This window comes from Tetrapisispora phaffii, chromosome 10, assembly GCF_000236905.1.
Source record: "Tetrapisispora phaffii CBS 4417 chromosome 10, complete genome".
Classification (NCBI taxonomy): Eukaryota; Fungi; Ascomycota; class Saccharomycetes; order Saccharomycetales; family Saccharomycetaceae; genus Tetrapisispora; species Tetrapisispora phaffii.
The window spans coordinates 63,487-81,322 of NC_016529.1; the positions used below are offsets into that span (position 1 = coordinate 63,487).

At 33.6% G+C, this 17,836-nt stretch overlaps 8 protein-coding genes and 1 non-coding gene across 9 annotated transcripts; 4 read left to right on the forward strand and 5 right to left on the reverse strand.

Annotated features, from left to right (window-relative positions):
• Positions 1-378: 378 nt before the first annotated feature.
• On the forward strand, positions 379-1,194 carry UTP23 (rRNA-binding ribosome biosynthesis protein UTP23; the record flags this gene model as incomplete). Its single annotated transcript, XM_003687238.1, has 1 exon — positions 379-1,194. The coding sequence occupies one exon, from the start codon at positions 379-381 to the stop codon at positions 1,192-1,194; it is 816 nt and encodes a 271-aa protein (XP_003687286.1).
• A 1,113-nt stretch (positions 1,195-2,307) lies between these two features.
• TPHA0J00300 (uncharacterized protein) lies at positions 2,308-5,256 on the forward strand (the record flags this gene model as incomplete). Its single annotated transcript, XM_003687239.1, has 1 exon — positions 2,308-5,256. The coding sequence occupies one exon, from the start codon at positions 2,308-2,310 to the stop codon at positions 5,254-5,256; it is 2,949 nt and encodes a 982-aa protein (XP_003687287.1).
• Positions 5,257-5,403: 147 nt separating this feature from the next.
• NPR2 (nitrogen permease regulating protein NPR2) lies at positions 5,404-7,431 on the reverse strand (the record flags this gene model as incomplete). The annotated part of the gene is made up of 1 exon (XM_003687240.1): positions 5,404-7,431. One exon carries the CDS (start codon positions 7,429-7,431, stop codon positions 5,404-5,406), a length of 2,028 nt encoding a protein of 675 aa, XP_003687288.1.
• A 349-nt stretch (positions 7,432-7,780) lies between these two features.
• On the reverse strand, positions 7,781-8,809 carry TSR3 (ribosome biogenesis protein TSR3; the record flags this gene model as incomplete). The annotated part of the gene is made up of 1 exon (XM_003687241.1): positions 7,781-8,809. The coding sequence occupies one exon, from the start codon at positions 8,807-8,809 to the stop codon at positions 7,781-7,783; it is 1,029 nt and encodes a 342-aa protein (XP_003687289.1).
• A 388-nt stretch (positions 8,810-9,197) lies between these two features.
• TPHA0J00330 (uncharacterized protein) lies at positions 9,198-12,521 on the forward strand (the record flags this gene model as incomplete). Its single annotated transcript, XM_003687242.1, has 1 exon — positions 9,198-12,521. One exon carries the CDS (start codon positions 9,198-9,200, stop codon positions 12,519-12,521), a length of 3,324 nt encoding a protein of 1,107 aa, XP_003687290.1.
• A 158-nt stretch (positions 12,522-12,679) lies between these two features.
• Positions 12,680-13,696, reverse strand: SGT2 (Sgt2p; the record flags this gene model as incomplete). The annotated part of the gene is made up of 1 exon (XM_003687243.1): positions 12,680-13,696. One exon carries the CDS (start codon positions 13,694-13,696, stop codon positions 12,680-12,682), a length of 1,017 nt encoding a protein of 338 aa, XP_003687291.1.
• Positions 13,697-14,212: 516 nt separating this feature from the next.
• On the reverse strand, positions 14,213-14,285 carry TPHA0Jtrna8R. Its single transcript has one exon. It is a non-coding gene; the product is annotated as a tRNA-Arg (tRNA).
• A 202-nt stretch (positions 14,286-14,487) lies between these two features.
• Positions 14,488-16,167, reverse strand: ALG6 (dolichyl-P-Glc:Man(9)GlcNAc(2)-PP-dolichol alpha-1,3-glucosyltransferase; the record flags this gene model as incomplete). Its single annotated transcript, XM_003687244.1, has 1 exon — positions 14,488-16,167. The coding sequence occupies one exon, from the start codon at positions 16,165-16,167 to the stop codon at positions 14,488-14,490; it is 1,680 nt and encodes a 559-aa protein (XP_003687292.1).
• Positions 16,168-17,066: 899 nt separating this feature from the next.
• Positions 17,067-17,696, forward strand: YPT7 (Rab family GTPase YPT7; the record flags this gene model as incomplete). The annotated part of the gene is made up of 1 exon (XM_003687245.1): positions 17,067-17,696. The coding sequence occupies one exon, from the start codon at positions 17,067-17,069 to the stop codon at positions 17,694-17,696; it is 630 nt and encodes a 209-aa protein (XP_003687293.1).
• Positions 17,697-17,836: the final 140 nt, after the last annotated feature.

Here is a 17,836-nt window from a genome sequence, read left to right on the forward strand (position 1 = left end):
GTATAACTCTTATTCGTATTCAATTTAACAACATAACCTCATACTCTTCTCTGTAACATGGTAGACGTTGGCCAAACGTCCTAGAATATGACAAACGTTCCTGCCCATTAAGCCTTGCATTAGAAGTGATAAAAGAGTACAGGAATGGTAGCGCCGCGTACTTTTACATAGTGAAAAAATTTTCAGCTGTGCGATGAGCTTGCAATGTTACCAGTTTGTGAGAAAGGTAGTTGACATCCACGAGGCTTATACAAAAGGATGGCTACAACTTATTCTGTAGAGGTATGTAATGTGGCATGGTTGAAGTCTGTTCACTAGTTCATCCAACTGAAGTAGAGTTCCCATTGGCCAAGGAAAGAAGTGCAAGAGAATTGAAACATGCGTCAGAAGAGAGCTAAGTCATATAAGAAACAGATGGTGGTTTACAACCACACTTTCAAGTTCAGAGAGCCATACCAGATCCTAGTGGATGAACAGATTGTTCAGGACTCATTTGAGTCGAATTACAACCTTTATAGGAACTTGCGGAAGACGCTGCAAGCTGAGAATATTAAGGTTATGATCACACAATGTTGCATGCAGAAGCTGTACACCACCAGCAACCAGGAGCTGATCGACGAGGCCAAGAGGTTCGAAAGACGTCGTTGTAACCACTCGATTAAGGATCCTAAGGAGCCATTGGAGTGCATAGAGTCAATTGTGAATATTGACGGTCAGAACAAGCATAGGTATGTGGTTGCAACTCAAAATATGGAGTTGAGAAGAAAATTGAGAAGGGTCCCAGGTGTCCCGATTTTGCATCTGTCTAGAAGTGTCATGATCATGGAGCCGATAAGTGATTCTAGTGTGAGACTTAATAGGAAATTCGAGCAGAGTAAGCTGTATAAGGGTTTGAACGATCCAAAATACTCGATGGCCCCAACACCAAAAGAGGGTACCCCAGACACTGAGGGTACACAACCAGCAGCCACAAAGAAAAGAAAAGGTGTGAAGGAACCAAATCCACTAAGTAAGAAAAAGAAAGTTAAGGTTGAGATACCTAAACCTGCAGCTACTACAACAGATGCGGCTAACAAAAAGAGGAGAAGAAAGCATAGATCGAACAAGAACTCAGAGAATGGAAATGAGGGAGAGGACCCTAAGGAAACTGGAAATAGCGAGGAACAGGTTCCAGAATCACAGGATGCAAACTAGGCCATCACCTATTTAATGAAAACTGAAAGTTCGTGTATTATTGAATATAACGTTTATATAATGTCTAAATACAAAACATATATATTAAGCATATGGGTCTAGATACTCCCCGAGAAGATCACTAACACGAACTTGCAGGTCTGTCAGCTCCTGGTCGTAGTTAACATCAATTAGGAATAGATGGTCGTCCTTTGAATGAGGCATGTTGCCTTCTGGGAAACTGCTATTTGAAAAATATTCATACAAACCCTCTTCGTCGTACTCATCATCTCCTCCAATAACTTCAATAACTTCAATTGGCAGACTCACTACGAAGCCGATCAAGGCAATAAGCGTAACAGTATTTAACATCTGCATTTTACTGTTTCTTGCTTTGCATATCTTGTTGGTGAGTAACGGTTTCATTTTATGTATCTAGAATATACTGAATTTCATAGCATGCTTTTATACACTGTATTTTAGAGTCTTGAACAGTTTAGAGCAATCAAATCTCAGAGTTGAGCAAACCAGTAAATTTAGAATAATAACTACAGAAACAAGCTGCGAGTTCTAAAATAGCAAGCTACAATTTCGAAGGCAACTACACCAATTCTTCAAAAGCTGACTAATCCAGCAAAACCATAGGGACAGTTTACGTAACCAAACTTGTTTCCGCTCTAATAACAACTCAATACATAATACAACTGCTATGCTACTTTGCTATTATCGAACGGTGTCGAGCCTCATTCTTACCAACTAAATAGCACGTAACTTAGCTCAAGGACAGCAAAAAATAGATTTTACAAAGCAGCAAACTAACCTTAGGATTAGTGCATATAAACTGTGCGTTCCCAATTGCTGTCGTCCAGCTGACGCAGGAGAACAAAGGACAGAGGGCAGCAGGAATTTGTGACACTTCCGATTTGCTGACACAAATAGCGAACCGGGTAACTGCGTCGCGTTTTGTTTACATTTATTAAACGCTAAATAAGAGATCTCTATAACATTGATTCTATAATACCCATAAAACGATTCCATCGGATTGTATTTGAAGATTTAGTCAGGTATCTGTGCACCTAGAGAGTGGTTCCTTGACTTGAGCATCACAGGTTGGGTGAAACATAGAGAGTTTCAATGATTGAAAGCGCTAAAATGGAGAATATTACAGTAGCGGTACGATGTCGGGAGCCCATCGATGAGGAAAAGCATAGCGGGAGTCCAACTATTATATCAATTGGTGATAATGAGGATGGTACCTCGAATGAGGTGATAGTGTTAGATGAAAGTACGGGAAGGAAGAAGATATACACTTTGGATGCAGTATATGGGGAACAAGATGATCAGAAGAAATTGTTTGATGAGACCGTTATTCCATTTTATAAGAGCTTCTTTGATGGGTATAACGTGTCGATAATGAGTTATGGATCGCGGTTTTCTGGTAAAAACTATACACTGTATGGTGAGTATTCTGAATTACAAAACGCAAATAATGCTGAATCGGAGAACTTAGGGGTAGTGCCGAGAGTACTATCTCGACTGTTTAAGGATTTGGAGAGCAATGGAAATGATCATATAATAAAATGTTCTTTTGTGGAAATATACAATGATGAGTTAAGAGATTTACTAATAGATACAGGTAATAACGCTAATGGGAACAATAGCAACGGCGCAACTGGAAGCACGGGTAAAAAATTGAGAATTGTAGATTCTGCAAGCAACGGTCTTAGGTCAGCGGGAAGCAGTAATTCAAGCACAAGAGATAATTCACCGTTGACAAATTCTAAGAAAATACCCACTGCAATGATGAGGAAAAGAATGGGGAAAAGGTCGTTACCACCAAACAATTCTATTTCGAATAATACTGCAAACAATAATAGGCTTTCACTATCAAGGACGAACTCTTTTTCTGATTATTCATTACAGAGTTCTCATGAAAGACTGAATAGTATATATATTCAAAACTTACAGGAGATAACAATAACGGAAATCGAGGAAGGAATGGCAATTATAAAAAAAGGGTTAAAAAATAGAAGAATTGCTTCCACCGGCTCTGCATCAGATAAGAATGAATTTTCTAAGAGAAGTCATTCCATTTTCAATATCACATTATACAAAGAGGAAGAAGTTAATGAGGTGTTTAGAATGTCTAAATTGAGTTTTGTGAATTTTGCTGGATCAGAATATGGAGATAATAATACAAGTAAAAATGGTGCCTTTAATTCAAATTTACAGAGTTTTAATAAAATGATTAACGGCATGGTAAATAACTCAACTTATGCATCATTCCTGGATTCCAAGTTAACACAACTTTTGCAAAATAACTTTGATGGAATCACCAGGACATTATTTATCGCTAACATAGCACCATTAAAAAAACAACTAGATGCTACTTGTTCAGTGTTAACTATGGCAACTAAAATAAAAGAAATAAAAAATGAACCAAAAAAGGGATCAGTAATAACGAAAGAGTCATTAATTAAAATTCTTTCAAACGAATTAGTTAAAACAAAATCGGATTTATTATCATATAAGTCAAACGATAATGGTATTTATATGGATGAAAAGCATTACTCAGAGTTAACAAAAACATTGGAATCATACAAAGAGAAAATTCAAAATTCAAAAAATTCAATTAATGAATTAACAAAGAAAGGAAATGAAATTAGGATTGAAAAGAGAACATTTGAAGAAATCAATGAACGCCAGAGAATCAAGTTACAGAATTTAAGGGAAACAATTAGCAATTTAAATTGTGCATTAGAAAAACAAAGTAAAAGAGAATCTGAGTTAGAAAATATTAAAATAAAACTACATTCTATATTGGGAAACATGCAAAAATCTGTTGAAAAATATTCTGATAAAGAAATACATTTGCAAAATAAATTGAAGTTATTATATGATAAGGAATTAGTCAAATTAAAAAATTCTTTAGAAAGTAATTTTGCAGATATTAAAAATAGGATGCCGGATGATAATGATAACATGAATACCAATATTGATAATATTAAAGCAGAAATATTAAAAATAGCGAACCAATCACAATCTAAAGTTAAGGAACTCTTAACAAATAGTGCAAACCAAGTTTTAGATACTTCACCAAAATATTTTGAACAGTTGGATACTAACCTAAAGAATTTAGAGGAATCAGTTGAGATCAATCATAATAAATATTCAGAATTGTTGTCAGATATTAGCGAAGAGTTCAATAATTTGAATAATTACATAAATGACAATTTTCTCAAGTCTAGCCATGAAGAACTTATCGATACATACATTAATAGGACCTATCATGAAGTACAAGGTATTTCTGTCGAATTTACAGAAAACTTTAAGAAACTATTGGATATATATGTTGAAAAGAATACAAAAAGTTTATCAAAGAGTATAACTTCATTAACTTCCGAAATTGTTGAAAATGAATTAACTCAGTTTAATCCAGAAAAGAAAAAATGGGAATTAGCATCTAATGAGATCATAGAAAATTTTAACGAAAGTATAACCAAGAATAAGAATAAGAACAGCGAGATATTAGCTAAACTATTATCTGAATCGACCTCAACTTCAGAACTTTTTATAAATAATATGAGCTCGATAAAGAAGAATGTGGAGATTGTGGAAGAATTTTCCGAAATATTTAACTCAAATGATTTGATAAAGTCAGAGTTTTTAGAAATCATAAATAAAAATAAAAAGTTAAAAGATCTCATTACGGATAATTTTAATTCTTCAGAAAATTCCATTGATTCTTTTGATAATTTGAAGGAAGCTATGCAAAATGTCTTCAAGAACGAAATGAAAGAATCATATAGCAATGACACATTAAATTTGAAAGAAATTTTTGAACAAATGGAACAACAAAAACTGGGAGTTAATTCCTCTTCAAAAAAGAAAGCATACAAACAAAATCTTTCCCCATCTAAGATTTCACCAATAAAATCTTCAACGAAGTTAAATAGTCCTCTAAAAGTTGAAATCCAATCACTATCTGAAATAGATATGAAGAGACCGATCAAGAGAAAATTAAATCTCAACCTTGATTTATCAGAAAATCTTAACTCAAGTAAAATGATACATAAAGAATGATTTTCATTACAAATACTCTGTACCATTATATACATATGAAAAACGTTTATAAGGCAATGCCTTAAGTAACTTTATATATTGTAACAATAGTCATAAATGCTTTTAGGAGTCAATTGATATTTAAAGGTTACATAAATAATTAAAATGTTAACAGTTTATAATGCGGTATTCGGTAAGTTCATTTAAAAGTGTTTCAACTTCTTCTCTGGACAACTCTAGATTTGAACATATATTATCCAAATTTTCGGCAGATTGAAGTGCATCGAGTAAATATATTTTGTCATTTATGTTTATTTCACGACTAAATTTGGTTGCTTCAATCCCAAGATTGTTCATTAGACCTGGAAGATCATTATCATAAGATTGATTCTTAAATGCAACTTTTGAAGGATGTTGTCCTTGTCCATTGATCGAAGTAGTAGGTCTTCCATTCGTGGATAATTTTTTGTATACATTATTCAACACTCTATCCGCAACATCGACATCCAGGGTATGTAGCTTTTTTTTTGTATCTGTATACAAATCAACTCCAAATTTAATATCAGAAGTTGAAAATATGTTATAAGTATAACTTTGACTTTTATTCTTTACTATTTTTGGACCGTTTTGCAGGTTTTTGAGATCATTCAGCTTTGAGAAGGCTTCATAATTTTTAGGTAGCGGATATGAATGACATCTATAAATGATTCTCTTTATGATTCCAAATATTATGAAGCGTCTAATGTCGATAAAATTGTCTCTAATACTATTAAAATTAATTTGATACCACTCCTCCAGTTTAACGCCTTGACTTAGTGATCTGTATAGATCAAATAATGTCGATTTAGTTGGTAAATAATTTCGATTTTGATGCATTTCATCATTATTTCCACTTGAAAAACTGCTCTCAGACCTTCGTCTATTTTCATATATAGAATCATGGTTTGGATATGCTGTGTCATCATTATGATGCCCCTCGTCAGAGATAAACGAGGAAGCTTTTGAGTTTAGATTTTGTCTCAATGAACTAGAAGAAGTGAAATGGGAAGCAATCGATGCAGATCTCCTATTTTTCACCATTTTTCTACCCTTCTTAAAGGGTAATGCTGATAGCAAAGAGTCTTCTGGACTTGTGACATATATTTGACATTCTGTCGCTAACGTTGGATCCGTCAAAAAATCTGTAATTGAACTGGTTGGTGCATATATATTCGAAAACTGAAAAATATCAGAGAGAATAACACAGCCATAGTACACAAAATGCCGTATACATTCAATCACTAACATGGCATCACTATTGCTTAAATTAGCAATTTTAAATATGCTATTTAAACCATCGATATATGGAACTATTTTTAACATTGTTGGGTCCCAGTTGACATCAATAATTTTATTAAGATTGACAGTGGGTATAGGTACATCTTCTACTGAAATTGAATCAATTGGAGGCATTAATGTAGGAAATAGTTTTATATCAATAGCATTCCCATCATCGATAGGTATATAACATTCAGAATAACTGTTTAAATCTTGAAATACTCGCATTAAGATATCGTTCATAGAGAGTTGCATTTTATCATTCTTAATATAATTTTGGATAACATTGTACTTGGAAAATAAATATTCGACTTCCTTTGAATTAGCTTTATCTTGGGTATTAGTTGATCCCACTGTAGTATCTATATTACTTATAGTAGGAAGTATCATTGAGTTTGTTTTCGAAAGAATATTATTGTCTGGTTCTGTGTTCGACTTGTCTTGATCTATTAAATTTGAAATCAATTTGAAATCAAAGTAAGCCATATCCTTCTCACATTTTGATAAGAACTGACATTGGCCTTCTAATTCACAGAACATCTTCCCCAACCTTTCTACCACTGGTTCGTATGGGGATGTTTCACATTCATAGGGAAATACAAAAACTAAGTTAAAGCTGAAGTTATTTCTAGCGTACAATGATGAGTTAATTATGATCGGATAGCCCACTATTCTATAATTATTATATTTCAAAGTTAATAACTTATGGCATAGTTGTGGTTTAGGTATCACATAGTTCTTTATAGCATCGAAGTTAATACCTGACTTCACCAAATTACTAGGTGGGAATTCATAACTGACTTTTGTACCCTCGGTTGGGTGAAACACAGAGTAAAATATACCATGAATAGGCACAAATCCATCAAAACTATTATTCATTCTAAAATTTAACTCTGCTGCCTGCTTCTTAGTCAATATGCATTCAATTATAATAAAGAATTAAATCACTATTTAAATAACCAGTTGCAATTATAGAATGTACCTTTTCTTGGATGTTAATTTTCATAATGCCACTTCAAAAAAATGGATTGTTACCTTTAAAAGTTTTTGAGAATCAAATATAAATTAGATATACATTAAGGTTATTATAATGGTATACTATTATGTAGCACTATTTATTATGTACATTGTATGCACTTAGACCTTTTCAGTTTCAAGTTGGAGTGAAAACTGGTTGAAAAACGGTCAAATTTGAAAGAAAGTTACATGATGAGAAGAGACAGATATATTAGGTCTCTAATTTCTTCAATTTTTCTGTTGTGCGAGCTAGGTCTTCTTCCACCTCTTGCTCATCATCTTCAATCAAGTTTCCGAGCGAATCGTATTTCAATTCAGCTGCTTCTTCCTCACTTTCGATGATGTTGCCTAATGCATCATATCTAACCTCTTCTTCTTCTTCAGACTCATTCTCTTCTTCACTAATTAGTACGTTACCTAAATTATCGTACCTTATTTTTCTCTCAGTATTTTCCTCAGAGTAGTATTGTTCGCTATCGAATTCCTCATCATCAGACATATCTTGCAAGTCTCTGTTAGTGTTGCCTTGTAGCCAGATATCACCTTCTCTCGATTGGGATTTTCTTTCCTGGACTTCTTTGTCAATTTTCTCTAACCACTCTTCTTCAACTTTCTTAACTGACTCTGAATCTGTACACTTTTGATACATTTCCAGCAATTCTTTATTTAATTCTAAAAACCCTAATCCCCACGAGAAGTGTTCCAGTAACTCAGCAGCCAAATCAACTCTGCCAACAATAGCAAAGCAAGCAGCTAAAGCTTCTACGCAGTTCAATCTCCAAGGCCTTCCGTAATTAACTTGATTGGCAGCAACTAAATAAGGTAACAATCTCTCATGTTTACCACCTATTTTGTTGAATGGCACCTCATCCAGTCTTGCCCATGAACACTCGACTACTGAAGCTCCGAATTCTTCTACAGTTTCTTTATCATCTGGGCAGACAACACCTTTTCCATTGGGAGAAACAACGATACCTTGGAACTTCTGGCCAACTCTCAAAGACTTAATCAAACCTAGTCTCTCAAGCTTTTTACCACTACATCTCTTTGGGTCGCAATGATCAAAGTCCCACATAGCAAGCTTAACAGGAAACCCAGCTTCCTTGCTATTAGCACCAGTACCAGCATTAGAGAATTTCATTTCCATTCGTTTATGGTTCGTTCTTGTGTGATGGCCATTCGACCCTCTAGAAGGCTTTCCACTTCTCGTTTCACTGCTTTTATTCTTACCTTTTGCCATTCACTCTATACAGTACCAAATGTTACTACAATGGTACCTCCTTGGCCTCTATATCTCAAACTAAATTCAAAATAAAGTATCTTTTTCTTTTCCTATCGAACTTCTTATAAAGTTAATGAAAGTTGTAATAATGTTGATATAAGCTCATCGCAACTTAAGAATTTCGAAAAATGTAATGAGCTTTAGGGTCTTTTTTTAACATAAAAATGGAACTAAATATATTTTAAAGGTTTAGATAGTCCCATTTATTTTAGTGTGCATTCATATGGATACTTTCATGTTTGAGCTGTGATTCTTATTTGATTTAGTGTTATAAAAGGACTAAGTTGAGGTATTGCTGTGGGTCTCTGGGAGATCACATATACCTGCTAACAAAAAAAGGTTAAAAATGGCTTATTTTATGCCAGTATTAAAGAATCCATTGATCAATGCTGTGTTTAACTGTCCTGATCCCCATGCATCGCCATTTAAAAAGCTTTACAATGAATTAAGGGACAAAGACTTTTTGCTATTGGTACCGAATGACTTCATTCTTTTATATTATAAGGATTCGACTTCTAATATCTCGTTTAGGGAACTATGCTATACATATGATTTCGTTGCAGCCCATATTCTTATTCTTGATAAGAATAGTTCAACTGATAAGATATCTAGCAGCAATCAAAAGAATGGGGATGTTTATTTAAAATCACTGAATGGAAAAGAAGTTCTCCTAAGGCAATCATTATGCATACCGATTAAAGGATATTTCTCCAAAAGAAAGAGCCAGATGAGAGATGCCACACTGTTGACAAATTTTAATGATTACTTGCATGGTTCTGGTCATTTTGGAATTATGCACATTGATTATCCATTAGGAGTTAGTGATTGGACATTAATAGATGAATTGAAAGGTTTTGAAGAGTCAAGGGAATTGCCTTTCCATAGTCAAGATAAAGATAAACCCGGTTTGCTACAAAGAACAGAAGAGAATAAAGCTGATAGAGTAAAATTTATCCAACTATTTCAAGAACGTAAAGATTGGACCATAGAGTTAGAAAAATACCTTAAAAAATATCAAGCTATGGAACCTTTACAAAATATTGGGTCTGAATTATTCCACGATATTGTCAATATGATATATAATACATTAAAAGAAGAGCAAAGATTTCAAAGATTCACTAATCTATATGATATAGCATATGAATATATCGAATCTTTGTTATATCAAGATATTTGGAATAAATTACAAGAACATTATAGAGATAAAATACTGGATTTTAGACTTGTTTCTCAACTTTCATTAGATATGCTGGATACAACATTCTATAACCGTACATTCAAGAATTTCCAATTGATTGACATAGTTAATATGGAAGCTTGCATGGTTCAAGCAGTGTCTGTGTTTAAAGGAATCAAGTCAGCAAACAGTTATTCAAAAAAAGTAGACGTTATCTTCAAAACTCTTAACATAATTACGGGAAAGAATTCAGATGATACTATTAGAGATAATACACTGCCAAAACTACCTCTAATTGATGCAGATACATTAGTTAGCTTATTTGCGCTCCTATTATGTAGAGCTGGGGTAGAAGATGTTTTCCTACATGTTCAATATTTACAATCATTTTATAAGGATGAAAATACAGTTAAGTTCGGTGCCTTAGGATACACATTATCGACAATTGAGGCAACTTTATCTTACTTCTATGAGCTTTCGAATAGTGATGAATCTAGAATCCAGCTTCAAAAATTATCTTTACTAGAAGATTTTTTGATAAAAATAAGGAGCCAGCATGACGATTTGATACCTATCAATCAGTTTAAAGACTACTTTAGATATAGAACACAGTATGGAGAATCCATTTTGTCATTGCTTATTGCCAATAAGAAAAATGAAGCTTTGTGTGAAGCTTTATTGAATTTTGAAGATATTTTCCCGCTGGATGATTTATTATATGACACCGACGTAAGTGGTTCAACATTATTGATAAAATGCTTGAAAGAAAGGAATTTGGAAGCTGCAGAGATTTTAATTGAAATATTTCAAAATTCGTGCACAAATTCAGAACTTCTAAATTATTATAACAAAACTGACAAAACCAAAAGGACACTGGCTCATTATATTACAGATGAAATTGAAATTTTGGAAAAAATTGGGAAGTACATTAATTGGACTCTTAAAGATTTAAAAGGGCGGACTGCATTATTCACCATATTTAGAAGTTATGATCAAACGACGTATTCAAGTACTATAAAAATTGCATTAGATCAGGCTCTATTGTGGTATAAAAACAATGATATTATTTTTAAAGTCTCAGATCATACTGACTTATTTGGCGATTCATTATTACATATTTTAAAATCTCAAGTTTCATTATTACTGAAATTTGAAGATCTAGATATTAACATTCCAAATCTGAAAGGAATGACACCTCTGATGACATACGTTAAATATAATAGAATTGATAACATAAAAACAATTCTTGAGGATGGCAGGTTGATAATAAAGAAGCTACAAAAGGATAAATATTTAAATTGTTTGGATTATGGTAAGAATTTTACAGTTTTTAATCTACTGGCTGCAAAACTTAGTAAAGATGTGATATTTGAGAACGCATATATTTCATATGCTCGTTACGAGAAATCTCATTGGTACCTTTGTATTTCGGTTCAAAAAGATGATCTTGAATATACGACAAACATCATCAAATTAAAAAAATATTATAACCTTATAAATGCTATGCAAAAAATATACAAATCTGACTTCATTCCATACTCAGATATGTTAGATTGTTTAAAGAAAATCATTGAAGGGCATAATATATTACCAATAAGAAGGTTAAAGATTAAAAATTATCTGAATTTCTTATCTCATGGCTTAAGTGCGCTATTATATTTTGAGAAAATAGATCCACTTACGTTACTAGACGAAAATCTGATCATAAAATGGATTTCCTCGAAACTTCAGCAACAAGAGAAGTCTATTGATGATCATAGTAGTTTCAAGCCCTTATCGGCTGAGGATATAAATAATATCAAAGCATTTTGTGACTTTAGTTTTCAAGAAATAGGTAAAACGAATAATGTAATTCAGAGTTTTTTGAAGTTGAGTATTTTTGGGGAAATTAAGAATACTGATCTTAATACTTCCTATGATATTCTAGAAAGGTTGGGCTCATATTTTTCTAATAATGAAATCTCGAGAACTTTGGGCGATCTGCAAAGTATATCTCCACATGTACATTCATCAATGGTTTATTATGAGTTATCACAGGACATATTATTTATGAAAAAATGTACCCTAATATTAACCTCAAAATTAGCATCGTTCATAAAAGACAAACTGTCAATTTGGTTGAAAAAGAATACAAAACTATTAGAACATCGAAAGGAATACTCTATTAAATTTTTGCAGAGTAATGAAGAAACTGGAAATCTTTCTGAAAATACGAGTGTGTTTAGATATGCCTGGAATGTTACGTACAGGAAGGAGGAAGAAAGACGATTAAAATTCGCTATGCTTGAGTTGGAGAGAGATCTTAAAAAGCTTGGCACAGAAATAAGAGTGAAGCATGAAGAATTAGCAGAAGAATTTAGTGACTATGTTAGGATGAAATCCAAGTTTAACAGTAACCTTCTGGTTAGGAAGTTTGTTTCTCTAAATCTAGCTCATCTAAAAGAACAGAGCAACCTCGTACAACGGATTGCAATGAAGCTTAATACTAAATAGCGTAATGGTATGAAATATTATGATTTAAACTAAAATGTATAGATTAAATTTGATGAAAAATTTACATAATAAAACTAAAATTCAAACGCATTTGCAAATTGCATTATTAAAACAAATATTTAAGCTTATATATACCAAAATTAAAAGGCACCTTAAAATTATTTTGGAGCACCTGGAAAACCACCATTGCCAAACATATTCTTAGCCATATCCTTCAAATCTGGGTTGTTCATCATTGCACTTAAGTCTGGAGTACCTTCACCGGAAGCAAAGTTTTCTGCCATTTGTCTGACAGCTGGGTTTTGCATCATACTCTCCATTTGTTGCATAGCATTTGGATTTTGCATCATTTGTTGAGCAGCTTGCATGATTTGAGGGTTTTTTAATAGATCGCCTAAACCACCGCCTAAACCACCGCCTAACATTGAAGATAAGTCAGGGAAACCACCCATACCACCCATGCCTGCAGCACCTGTACCTGCATCTGCATTAGATTCTGTTTCAGCTTCTTTTGGAGTAACTTTTTCTAAGTTTAGAGATTGTTCAACCTTCTTCTTCGCCGTTTCGTAATCTCTCTTCATGATATCGGTAGCTTTGTCACCTTCAATATCTAAAACCTTCTTGTAAGCATCTAAAGCATCTTCAACTTTACCTTGAGCAAATTTGGCGAAACCTAATCTGGAATAACCTTTGGAATAGGTTGGGTTAACTTTAATAGCAGATTCAGCATCATTGACAGCATCGTCATACTTCTTTAAGGAAGAGTAAGCAGCAGCTCTGTTGGCGTAGTAAACAGCATTTGTTGGTAAAACTTCGATAGCTTCAGAGTATTTCTTAATAGCAGATTCGTAATCCTTGGTAGCCATGGCTTTGTTACCTTCTAATTTTAAGCCTTCAGCCGTAGCTTTTTGCTCTTCATCAGCAGCATCATCAGCAATATTCACTTGAATGTCATTAGTAGCAGAACCAGATAGGAAAGATGTTAAACCATTACCGTTGAATGCAGACTTAACAGTGTCCTTAACAGAATCTCTTTCAAATTCAAAAGCTTCAGCAATACAGTCCATAGCAACATTTAAAGAATCGGCATTGTCGCCAGAAACTTCTTTCTTATCGACAACATTGTTCAAATAGTCTACGATTAACGCAGCAATTTCTTTATTAGAAGCAGCCATCTTGTACTTCGATAAATGTATATGTGTCTGTATTTGTGTATGTCAGTGGATATACAACTGGTTTTATCACTTAGAACAAGATGAAAACTCAATGGATGAAAGAACAGAGAAATAAAACACCAAAACAACGACTATATTATTTTAATATATAACAATTAGATAGAAACGTTGTTTCCCTCTTGGCACTCCCTCAAACCAAATCACTTAATTTATCTTTGGTTTGGTTATGTTCATTATTTGTGGAAACTTCGAGATGGAAATTTCTACGCATCAAGTTTCGGCGACTGAAAAATTATCGAGATGTCGGCGAAGATAAACGATTTAAAGGAAAAGGTACCATTCATTATAAGAAAAGTAAGGGTCAGGGTGGACTGCTTCTGTTGAGGAGTAATTGTTTTGTAAACTACACTTAAATGATGGTACTCTCGTCACTGAAGTAGATATGTAAAGAGAAGGATTGATCTGCTGGAAATGTTATGCTTTTGTGAAACAGAAATTCAGGGAATAAAAAAGAATCTTCCCCGCCAGGACTCGAACCTGGAATCTTCTGGTTCGTAGCCAGACGCCGTGACCATTGGGCCACGAGGAACAAGACTTCGTATATTTCTTTTCCTTCTTTTGAGTTATATTCCGGTGCTTGGTTAAGTTCCCTGAAATAAGTGAGAAGTATACATGACAAGCCTTTTCTTTGTTATTCTTATTGACAGCCTATTTATTAGTAGCTTAGGTATTTATATATTACACAAAATATCTATTGATTTACGTGGTCCCTTTCATCAACATTAAAAACCTCATAGGTATTGTAAGTTTTTGCTTGTTAATGTGAATAGTTTGTAGTAATTCCATAGCCAAAATGAAGTAAAGCAGCAAAACCCAAGCGTACAATTTAATAGAACAAATATGTCAGGATATTGTGGAGGTGGCTCGACGAATAGTTCTAGACCTTGGATAGCGACCATTACAATATACGATAACACAATTATTATTTTCCATATGATATTGTTAGGTAACAGACTTCTACGACGGTAGTGTGTGTTTACATTTTGAATTGGTGGACCTGGTGTCAATATCTTTGGTAGGAATCTTGGTGTGAAGAAACTGAAATTACCTATTAACCAATTGCTTAAGATGAAACACACACCATATTGTAACACGACACCATCTTTTTTTAATAATGGCCATAATGTAAACAATGCCACATTGTTAATCCAACTAACCAAAGAAAGAACATTCCAATCTGTGGATGTGTATAATAACGTTATTGGTAATAATGGTACTAAAATAGTTTTTTCGTGAACCTGGAAACTGAATAAGAAAAATGACATAGCACATGCAGCCAAACTATATGGTAATAAATGTTTCTTAGGAAACCACAATATAGTAACCATTGCAGGCAAAAATCCAACTACAGTTAAGATCAACGAGTATAACTGTAGTTCATCTTGGGTATAGTTTACTTTGTACTTCATTATAACATTGGTGACACACCAGAAGTTAGCTACTTTATCTTCAAAGATACCTCTAGCAAATGGAAATATTCTGTGAACTGATTGGATGATATTACGTTTACCACCGCCGAAAACATATAGAGGAGCAAAAACTGTGAAGAAAGATACCATTGTAGCAATAGCAATGTTCAAAAATCTTGAGACATTGAAGAATTGCTTTTTAAACAATGATCTTCCTAATAAATATGCAAAAAAGATTGGTGCGTAATATAGTGACATTTGTTTGAAGCAAATGGACATAACAAAAGAAATAGCGGCAGGGGCGTACATATCATCTAATAGATTGTTGATGGCATATACAGTCAAACCTAGCATAACGGAATTGTATTGGAAGTGACCGTGATCGATTAACATCAAACATGGTTGGAAAAGTATAGCTGCTGCTGCGATATATTGACCCATTGGTGATTGTTTTCTCTGTTTCCCTACCCATGTGGTGAAATATATGATAGCAGGAATGTAAAAAATGACTTCACTGACAATTGCAGTCAATCTCATGAACGTTTTCAGTTCTTTCATTTCCATTCCTCTAGATGTCTCTAACTCAAACCAAGCAGGGTTAAAGAATTTTCCAATTAAACCACAGATATATGAATGATAAGCAGTTAATGGTGGATAATCTAGACCCCAATATTGTAGATCGTAAAAATACCATTGTGAAATTGGCAAATGCTGAGTAATCTCCATCCAATGTCTTTGAGCTTCAAAATCGCCAAACATTGGAGCTTCGTTCATACCGGAATACGGTCCTAACCCAATGGCACATCTAATAATCAGAGCAAATAAAACAATAATGTATACGCTCAACCATTGATTTGTGGTGGATTTGAAGGGGGACAAAAATGTATACAATGGTGATGCATAGAATGGCTCAGTATCTAGAGTCTCATCTAGACTAGAGATATCATTTTTATGTGTTTGCTTTACAAATTTCTTCGAATTATGTTTTCCACTCTTACCCATCTTGTCTGTAACTATTAAACAAGGGAAATAAATAGAAACTTCAATTGAAATACCTCGCACTGTCTAATATCCTCTTTCTCTTCTGAGCGAACGGACTCTGCAATAACTCCTGCATTTTACTAAGCATGAAGACCTTTTATCTTCGTAAAATGGTCTTTGTTTGTTGTATGGATTGTTTTTGAGTTTCTCCTTTGAAAAAAGTTCATGATGATTTCGATGTCACATAATATTAATTGTCATCGAGATCGTGCAATATTGAGGTTGTTTTCAAATAGCAAGAAGTACCCACAGCACACTGGAGTAATTATATAAAGCCAACCATTTGGTTGCGTATTCTTGTGTTGTTCCGTCCATCAAGCCATGCTGTTAGAGTCGCAATGCAAAACAACAGGCTCGGTGATCTCAATTAGAGTCAATAGAATCTGCTTTCACAGAGAGAAAGAAAGTTTAGCACTTAATAAATAGTTAAGTGCATGGTCAGGAGTAAATTGTATATGTGCATGTGCATGTTATCTAATGGGAGAATCAGATAAGTGCTGGTAGTATTACTGTCACCAATCCACTTGTTCACCCACCCACACTCACTTCTCAACGTACTTTGCAACTATCACGAATAACGACGCCGGGAAATTTTTGTAAGCATCAAAAAGTAATCAGCATTCAAAGCAGGGACCTTAAAAGTAAGGATAAATGAGCTTTAAAAGTCATTTTAAAGTGTTTGCTATCTCCTGATTAAGGTGGATCATTGTGTGTGTCGGTAGATCTACAAAGATATTTCAATACTGGAGGTTGTGAACTAATCGAAAAAAGTGACTTAAACTTTGATTATTTTTGCATATTATTTACTTTTGCATTTCCATCTCCATCTAAAAGATAAACTCTCATCGCACAAGTTTGATATGTCATCAAGAAAGAAGAATCTGTTGAAAGTCATTGTGCTAGGTGACTCTGGTGTAGGTAAGACTTCTTTAATGCACAGGTACGTTAATGATAAATATTCTCAACAATATAAAGCGACTATAGGAGCTGATTTCCTAACAAAAGAAGTGGTTATTGATGATGGCAGTCAGGCTGCTACAATGCAAGTATGGGACACTGCTGGTCAAGAAAGATTTCAATCACTAGGTGTTGCATTTTATAGAGGTGCTGATTGTTGTGTGTTAGTATATGATGTTACAAATCCAAAATCATTCGATAACATTAAATCATGGAGAGATGAATTTTTAATACATGCTAATGTATCTTCTCCAGAAACATTTCCATTTGTCATATTAGGTAATAAAATAGATATTGAAGATTCAAAACAAAAAATAAGTGCAAAACAAGGCCAAGAAATGGCAAAGGAACTGGGAAACATTCCTCTATTTTTAACTAGTGCTAAAGATTCAATCAACGTTGATGTTGCATTTGAAGAAATTACAAGAGGTGCATTGCAACAGAATCAAAATGATGCAGATGCTTTTAAGGATGATTTTAATGATGCTATAAATATTCAGTTGGACGATGAATCAAGTTCATGTGCTTGTTGATTTGTAAATAAAGTATTTTTCTTACTGCCCTCTAATTAATATAAACTGGTATGATTTTATAATAAAAAAATCAATATATATATATATATGTATGTATGTATATATATGTAACTGATCTCAACACCTATAGGCTTTTCTAA